General features: G+C 35.6%; 1 protein-coding gene across 1 annotated transcript in view; it reads left to right on the top strand.

Moving 5' to 3' along the window:
• Fdx1 (ferredoxin 1) overlaps positions 1–1,155 on the top strand; it is a 52,873-nt gene extending 51,718 nt beyond the window's left edge. Inside the window, exon 4 of the mRNA XM_004626215.2 lies at positions 614–1,155. Within this exon, the coding sequence (XP_004626272.2) occupies positions 614–728 (115 nt within the window). The 3' untranslated portion in view covers positions 729–1,155. The remainder of the gene's footprint in view (positions 1–613) is intronic.
• The last annotated feature ends 8,621 nt before the right edge of the window (positions 1,156–9,776 follow it).

Raw genomic sequence — 9,776 nt, 5'->3', positions numbered from 1 at the left:
TGGTGCTGGGGGATTGAACCGCGGTCCCTGTGCTTTGCTAAGCTTGTTCTAAGTAGGTGCTTTAGACCACTGAGCCATCTCACCAGCCCTGTGTGCCATTATTTTTAACATAATCTTAGAGATGTTAAAAATGTGGGAAGATAGGCTTGTACAGTTGATATTTTGGGTATATATTATTCCAGATTTCTTGCGTGAAAGGCATTTAAAAGTGTACCTTTCTTTTATAGTCCATATAACTATCCCAGAATTGATTGTTTTCTTGGCCCTGCTGGTTCTCCTTTCCAGCGCCGTGCCCTCTGATTCTTTTATTGTTTATCAGCTCTTGGACCAGAAAGTTGTCCTTCTGATGAATCAATAAGAGGGTAATAGAAACTGATGGCCAGAATGCAGCTTTGGCACACTGGCTTGCCTTTCATCCTTACCTGTTCATACTTACCTGTGTTCCCCTCTGATGGATAGAGATAACTATATCTGTTTCAGCATGATGAAAATTTAAAACATTACTTATTTCCTAACTTCTTTGTGCAAGAAAATGTAGACATATCCTAAAAAGCTGCCTTCCTTTGAGTGATAGATACTTAATATTAAACCATCTCTTCTCTTTCCTGTACAGGTCCCGGTTGGGCTGCCAAATCTGTTTGACCAAATCGATGGAAAATATGACTGTTCGAGTACCTGACGCAGTGGCTGATGCCAGACAGTCTGTTGATGTGGGCAAGAATTCCTAAGTTACAATAAAAACAAATATTTTCACAAAAATTTACCTATTTTTATAATTATTTTTAATGTAATTAAATGAGCACATGAGTGAATGGATTTATTATGACTGGCTTTGCTTATTTTAGTTCACCTTGTATAACTGAATTTTGTAGTATGAATGTGATCTTTTAATTAAATTATATAAATATATGTCAAATATTAGAAAGTAGCTGATACAAGTCCTTATGTATTTTACTTTATGTGTACTTAGCAGCTTTAGGAAAGTATTACCATGTGATTTTATGTCTGCCTGTGTAGAAAGTACATTGGAAAGGTGCAGTTGCCTATTTGATACGAGTGAGGCAGAGATCAAAGTGGCTTGCCAAGGGCCATATGACCAGGAAATCTGTGTTAAACCTTGTAACTTGTTACTATAAATTTTCTTTTTAGACTGAAGCCAGAAAAATTGTGGTTATCTTAATTTATAGCAGTAATTAAATATAAATGTATATTGAAAAGGAATTGCTTATTATTACTTAAGCTTTTTGGGGGAGTACCAGGAATTGAACTGAGGACCTTGCGTTTGCCAGGCAGATACTTGTGCCACTGAGCTATATCTCCAGCCTGATAGTTATTAATCTTAAAAGTAAATTTTCTCAAATTTTCGCTTTAGTGAGAAATGTAAGACGGAACATAGGCATTATAAAGTTTGATATCTGTTCTAACTAAGCTAGAGGAATAAGCTAAAATTAGATATATTGATTTTTTTTTCTATTCTCAGAAAAAGCCTCTCCTTGTAATCTTTTGAAATAATGTTGATGTACAAATTACTGCCTTTCAGGAGAACAGAAATCATATGAATCAGGTCCCTGTGTCTTGAGCCAGAGGAGGGCATGACCAGGCTGCTGGGTCACGTAGCCCAAGGGTCGCTTCTTTCTCATGCAGTGTGTGTGGTCTGCATAGCAGTATGCCAGAATCCCAAAGCGAGTCAGTGGCTCAGCATCCTAGATTATCAGTCATGTGTGGAAGGCCTTTGTATCCTTGTCTTTGTTATAAATAAATTTGTGAAAGTAAAAATGAGTATATAGTGTGCTCTTTGGAGCATATCAACTAGCATGGATGAATTGTGAGGGAGAACAAATTAGAAAACTATGAGACAATTGGGCTAATTTGAAGTACTTTATTGTGGTGTGATTGTTTATATAGATATTGGTCAAATATAATACTTGACATACAGCATTGTGCTATGCTTATTAGGGGTACAGAGATGAACAAGACAAGTCCTCTAGAGACTCATGGGAAAGCATACAAACTGATATTCACAAATGACTTGCTTCAACCAAACTGATCAATTTGCCAAATAAGAATTTAAGCTAATCAGTATGTAAAAAGTGACAAGAACTTGAGGTGCCTTATGTTCATTTAATATTGAATAACTATTAAATATTTTATATATAGTGCTATACACTTTTTGAGTACTTCAGAACAATTTATTTTCTTAATGCTTTAGCTTCTTGTTTTCTTGTACAGATCACTTGAACTGCTTTCCAGAGTTACAGTACTTTAATGACAGTAACTAAAACCCTATAAAATTTAGAATTTAAATTATATCAGATTTTGAACTTAAAGATTTCAATTTAAAGATGTTTTATTGTATTCAATAAAACTTTTTAAACTTCTAAAATAGAAGATACTCTGTGGTTAGTTTATATAAAGGCTTATTTTTTTGTTTGAAAAAAATTCTTCCATATTACATGCAAACCTAGGTAACTCTACTGGTTTATCTGTTGCTGTGAAACAAACACCATGAAACGTAGGGTCTCCATTTGGCCTGGGCTTCGTTAGTGTGGTAGCTAAGTTCTAAAGAAGAGCACCTTCACAATGAGTGCATGTTGAAAGACGATGTGCTTTTTCTGTGGAGGGTGTAGAGTCTTTTCTACCCATTCTTTTTTTTTTTTTTTTTTTTTTTTTTTTTTCAGAACCAGGGATTGAACTTGGGCTTGCCAGGCAAGCACTTACTCAACTGAGCCATCTCCCAGCCCCTCTACCCATTCATTTCATTCAGCATAAACATTAAGTTGAACTGTTGTTTGAAAGGAGGGATAGCAAAGAATTTGCACATTTATTTTGATGTCACTAACAATAATCATTATCTTGAGATGAACTTACTAGCCCTTTATTTCTTGTGCATAAAGGACCAGTAACAATGTTCTAAGCTTTTAAAGAGGAGCTAGTTTTTTTATTTTGTATTACATCTTAAAAGATCTGTCTTCTTTTTATGATAGCTTGTTTATTATATAACTCCCAGCATTTTTCTTTTTGGCAGTTGATTTCAATGAAAAGGAAAATTAGTGGGTTCCTTTTCAATACTGTATAATGTTAGCTTACCTTCCCTAGTCATCTGCATCAAGAAAGCCAGCTTCTTCTGCTATAGCATTCTGTGTAATTGTTAAGTACTATATTCTAGTACTTAATATTATACTTGGTTTTCACAGATGAAACCACAACCTGTAATTATATGAGTAGTTCAGAACCACCAAATTAGTATTTTAAAGTGAACCATTCAGGGAATTTCTAAAACTGTTTACTTAACTTTCATCATAAAAATATTAAAATTTTGTCTTAAAAGGACCTCTTGTTTTCATCATAGCTATTAAAATATTGTGATGATTTTTGGAGACCACTAGAATTTATTTTAATAATTACATTTAAACTTAAATTATTTTTTAAGGGAGACAGTACTCTGGTTTCTTTTCAGATTGAATAAATCACTTTTTATAAGGAAGATTTAGACTTTTGTGTTTTTTCATCTTTTCTTCATTGTTATGTCATGTAGCTTTTCCTTTCTTGAACTTCCTGAAATTTTGTGGTAAACCACATTTTAGATCAGAATTTGTTAAATGGCTTTCAAAATTATATGACAACTTACTGTTCTGTACTAAAGAGAAATAATGTATGTTCATTCCTAAAAATAGTATACAAAACTAAATGTGGACCACATTAAGATACTCAGACCTTACATATATATAAACTGTATACTATTAAAAGAAATAATGAGTAATAGAAATATAATCTTAGTTAAGCAGCAACAATAATTCTTTAATGTGCCAATATATAACATACCAAGTTATTTTTTTATCAGATATTTATTTATTTATTTATTTATTTATTTATTTATTTGGTACAGGGTCTCTGCGCAGTTTGGACTTGATCCTCTGCTCAGCCTTACCCATGCTGGATTATAGGCATATACTACTACACCCAGTCTTGGTGACCTGCATGGCACGCCCAGGGTTCTGAGGCCAGTACAGCTTGCTACACTGGGGATTCAACCCAGGTCCTTGTGCTTGCCAGGCAGGTGCTTAGACCACCAAGCTATCTCCCCAGCCCAGATTTTCTTTTATTTATAAGTTTCTAGAAATGAAAAAAATTCAAAAAACCAGCTAGCAGTAGGAAAGCATGATACTAACAGATACAAATAAATTAATAGAACTAGTGAGTTAAAAGATAAATCTGTGAGAAGCAACTTTTAAGAGAAGTCAGTGGGAATTGCTATACAGATTTAATGCAGTTCCTATCAAACTACCACCAACATACCTCACAGACCTGGAGAAATCATTCTTAAAATTTATTTGGAACCAGAAAAGACCAAGAATAGCAAAGGCAATCCTGGGCAACAAAGACAAGGCAGGAGGCATTACAATTCCTGCCTTGAAATTATACTACAAAGCTACTGTGATAAAATCAGCCTGGTATTGGCAACAAAGTAGACCTGAGGATCAATGGAATAGATTAGAAGACACAGAAACCTCTACAAACACATTCAGCCACCTGATCTTTGACAAAGGGGCCAAACATGCTTAGTGGAAGAATGATAGCCTCTTTAACAAAAGATGCTGGAAAAACTGGCTCTCGGCATGCCGAAAACACTAAAAGTTGACTCAGGTCTGTCACCATATACTAAGCTAAAGTCAAAATGGATTAAAGATCTAAACATTAAAGCAGAAACACTAAATCTCCTGGAAGAGAAAGTAGGAACGCTTGAAGACAAAGAGGTAGGTGAAGAGGTCATGAACAAAAATCAAATCACACATGTAATACTTGAAAGAATTACTTGAAAGAATCTCCTCTTGAGATTTTTTGCATGTTAAACGAGATTACCAGCAAAGTGAGAAGACAACCCACAAATTTGGAAAAAATCTTGACTAATAAACACTCAAAAGTCTGCTCTCTACATTTATAAAGAACTATAATACATTAGGGCCCCCAAATTAAAAGACCCAATCCAGAAATGGGCATCTGAGATGAGTACACACTTCTCAGAGGACAAAATTAAAGAATCAAATAAATATATGAAAAAATGTTCCACATCATTAGCTATCCATGAAATGCAAATTAAAACAATACTGAGATACCATCTCACCCCACAATGAATGGCTATCAAAGAAATCAACAACATGTTGGAGAAGCTGTGGGGAAAAAGGAACCTTTCTCCACTGCTGGTGGGAATGTAGACTGGTGCAACCATTATGGAAATCAGCGTGGAGACTTAAAAAACTAGGACTGGAAATCCCATTCAAACCAGCTATCCCCCTACTGGGAATCTTCGCAGAGGAACTGAAAATGTATCATAGTGATATATACGTATCTATATTTATAGCAGCACAATTTGTGATAGCCAAATCTTGGAAACAACTAAGATGCCCGTTACTGGAGGAATGGATGAAAAAGATGTGGTATTTTTATACAATGGAGTATTATTCAGCTATAAAAAATAATAAACTTGAAGTCTTTATATTCAAGTGGATGCCACTTGAAGATAGACTCATAAGTGAAATAAACCAGACCCACATGTGTAAATACTGTATAGTCTCCCTAGTATGAGAACTCAAAAGAAGAAATAAAAATAGAAAAGTATAACACAAAAGGAAAGCAAGAACTTGAGGATTAGACAATGAAGAAAGGGCAAGGAGAAAAGCTAGGAAACATGACAGGGGCAAAGCCATACATTCGTATGTCCAAGATGCGTAAGGCAATGATCCTGAGAATCTTTTAGCATGTTTTTGAAACTAGCAGTTAATTGGTAGGATTCTCATCCTGACTAACTATATATACTGGTACCTGTGAACTAAGCAACTGCACTGAATATAATGTGTAATAATAAGGTCATGCTTGGAATGCCTCTCATTCTGGTCTTCTAAATATGACTGCTTGTCATGACATACCAATTACTTTCATATTGTCTCTCAAGTAGATATTTGTTTTTTTAAAAAAAGGGGTAATAAAACAAGAAACAAGAAAAAAAATGTCACAGGACTGTCCTGCTGCAAAGTTGTATATGGTTAGATTTCTAAATTTCTGTGTAAAAATATGTAACTGTTTATTCCTATTTTTTAAATATTTTTAAAATTGTTTTTCTTTATATTCTGTAGGGACTTAACGTTGAACATATCAACACTTGATGGAATATATCTGTTCCATGTTGTGCCTAAGATGTTTGATATTTAGACAGTGAGGTTAAGTTGAACTGCCTCTGTTGTAGGGTAATAAGAAGCTTCTCTTCTGGAAGGTTAACAGTCTAAGTTTGCAGACCAAAAATTAGACAAAAAGAAGGGCTGCAAGGACAGCGAACATTTTGACCCTGGCCTTTCAGGGTCAGTGAAGACTCAAGACATAGGAGAACCTGTACTGTAACATCATGTAACTCAGTTGTGCCCCAAATTTCTGATCAAGATTATGGGGCCACAGAGGAAAGTGATGATGATGTAGTGTGCCTAAGGAGAGTCACATGGAGAGAAAAACATTCTCTCAGGCTTTCACAGAGAACAAGTGGGTCAAGCAATGGCTGTGACTCATCCACATGGCTGACACTGATAAAAGATCTACAGTCTGAGATATAGGGTCTCAGGATAAATCCTGAGGAGATTTGATTGACCTTAGATACAAAAGTCACATATCTTGCTATATAAGTCTTTATTTTGGTCTTAACCATCCAGCAGAAAAGCATGAAAATGAATTATACAAGGTAAAAGCATATTAATATGCTGAGCTGTAAAAGACTCAAGTCAACTTCTGACTTTGTCCATCCTATGGATAATCCACTACTATTATGGACTACTGGACTATATTGGATTATTTTGCTGAATTCATGTACCTACAATATTTAAATGAGAATGGAATACGCTTCTCTGACAAAACTAAACAAAAGGAGATTCAGATGAATGACCATTTTGTATCTGTATATTCAAAATAGGATAGATATACAACTGCATTGTCTTAGTGAATAAAGAGATTTGTTCTAATAGTGTGTGGCCACAATATATCTTCATCTTGTACAATGAATAACCACTAAGACAACAATATGCAATGTATTAATTATTTAAACTGTGCTAATAATTTGTTTTGAAACTGTCTCATTGCTGTTTGTTTCTCAATGAAATTATAAAAAATATAAAAAAGTCAGTGGGAAAGTTACAGTGAGAGATCACGTAAATATCTGCTAGTAACAAACCATATGAGAGCTATCTTACTCTTTCCTTTTGACTCATTCGTCAATCATCTGAGGTTTGCCATCTAACTGTTAAACTGAATATGATATAAAAGTAAGCACAGCCATTGTGCCTTTCTGATATGCCTTGCCTACTATCCTTTTTTGAATTTAGTAGCACTTGGCTTGTTCTCAGCATTTGCTGAGGTTTGAATGTGTCTTACAAGTTCCTATGTTAGAAACAAGCCCCAATGCAACATTGACAGTATCTTTAAGAGGTGACTAGAGCCTGTGGGTTCTGACCTCATGAGTGGATTAATGCTTTTGTCTTGGAATTGGGCCCCTGAGAAATGGATGTGTGTGGGTCCTTTCCCCTTTTTGTCTTGCTCTCCCACGTGTCACTGTGAACTTGGACCCAGACTGTGAGCCAAATAAAGGTCTGATGTTTATAGATTACCTAGATTGTGGTTGTCTGTTACATCAGCACAAAATACTAAGCAGTGTTGACCACGCTCACCTTCCTACTACTTTGCCTCAGGCTGTCCTTTATTATTTTTTTAATATTTAGGAAATATTTTTTTGGTACGTTTTGGCTATACATAGTGATTACATGCATCATGGGTTACTTGTACCTGTGCAGGATGTGTCTTGCTGCTATTTTATTTCCCATTCCCCTCCCCCCTCTTCAGCCCCTGGGCTTTCTTTCTTTTTTTTTTTTTCCCTTCTTTTTTTCTTCTCTCTTCTTTCTCTCCTCTTCCCCTCCTTATTTCAACATTTTTTTTTTTTTCACTTGAAATCAGACTCAACCTTGCACTCAGGTACAAGGTCACTGAGATATCTTTCCAGTGAACAATTTATTGTTCTTTCCTAATATTTTTTATTCATAGTGTTCCTTATTTACATGTTCAGTTTCTCACTGGAGAACACATACAGTACTTGAATATGTGTGTCTGATTTCTTTCATTAAAGAATATGGTCCCAAGGGTGCATACATTTATCTTGAAATGTCTCAAGCCTATTCTCCATAGTACAGTAGTACCCCATTGTATAAAAACACATCTTTTTGCCTTCATCAATTGATGGACATTTAGGCTGTTTGCAAGATTTAACTGTTAAAACTGTGCTGCTATAAACATGGATATGTGCATATGACTGTGATAAGATACTTTAATTCTTTCAAGAAGCAAGAAGGGAAGTAGCTGGATCAAATGGAAACTCGAGCTTTAGGTTTTAGAGAAATTGATACTTATTTCCACAGTGATTGCACCAATCTACAATAAAAAGGGTTATTTTTTTCCCCAGTCTAGCCAGCATTTGTTACTGGTTGATGTCTTGATAATAACTGTTCTTTTTTGGAGTGAGATGGAATGTCATCATTGTTTTAATTTACGTTTCTTCAATGACTAGTGATACTGAACATTTTTTTCATATACTTTTATTTGCTGTTTCTGTTACTTTATCTGAGAAGTTTCTGTTTATGTCAGATGCCCATTTATGTGTTGGGTCTTTAAATTTGGGGGCCTGATTTATTTGAGTTATTATATATTTTAGATTTTTTTTTTGTTTGTTTGTATACCGAAGGGTCCACAGGGTGTTCAGGGTTTCAATACTAGATCAGACTTAAAGTAATTTGCCTGCTTACAGCCTCCCGAGAGCTGGGATTATAGGCGCGCACCACCACGCGTGCCCCAGGGGCGGGACTGACACAGCAGGCCAAGGGATCCTAGATATTCTTTCAGAAACACAGGCAATTTTTTTTTTCCCACAATGTGGACTATCTCTTCACTATTGGTGGTCTTTTGTTATGCAAAATATTTTAATGAGATGAAGATTCATGGTTTTGCTCAAATTGTTGAAGGATGGTGATTTGTTTCTTGGTTTTTCTATTTGAGTCTCATGCACTTTCTAACATGATAGAGGTAATGCATTATTGTGTAGACATTGTTTTCTGGCATAGTTGATATTTAGTAATTGTATTTCAGATCTGAAGTAAAATTTGTTTTGAAATTTCAAAGCAAAAAAAAAAAATGAAATCCCAGATACTGATTCTTGTGATATTTTCAGTGCAGTCAGGATTTTGTTCCTACACCAGTATCTTCAACAGGCCTCTGAAAGATCAAACTGAGGCAACTGATCCCACACAGAACCGGACCAGACACACTGACACGAATAAAGCAGGTTTATGGGAAGGACACACAAGAGGGCTGCCTCGCAGACCAAGATGGTACTGAACAAGGGGGGGAACAGGAGACTTCACAGGATCTTTTAGGAAGGGTGATTGCTGGCTGGAACAGCCAGATCACAGGTGGACATCATTTTTTTGTTGTGGTTTAATTTTGCTTAGGTCAGAGGGAAGTGAGCTGAGACCAACCTGCGTCAAGGCGAAGTGAGATGAGACCAGAGTACAATATGGGACAGCGTTGGAGTTGGGGTTGGTGCAAGGTGCCAAGAGGGAGAATGTTTGGGGTGGGGTGCCTGGAAATCTTTGTGTCCTGACCTATCAGTCTGCCTCTTCTATCTTCGAGCAGATTTAGTGTTTCTATTTTATTTTTGTTTTATTTTTTTATTTTTTTCGCGGAACTGGGGATTG

Source organism: Octodon degus, unplaced genomic scaffold (assembly GCF_000260255.1).
Source record: "Octodon degus isolate 3935 unplaced genomic scaffold, OctDeg1.0 scaffold00012, whole genome shotgun sequence".
In the NCBI taxonomy this organism is placed as follows: domain Eukaryota; kingdom Metazoa; phylum Chordata; class Mammalia; order Rodentia; family Octodontidae; genus Octodon; species Octodon degus.
This window is presented reverse-complemented; position numbering and strand designations above follow the sequence as displayed.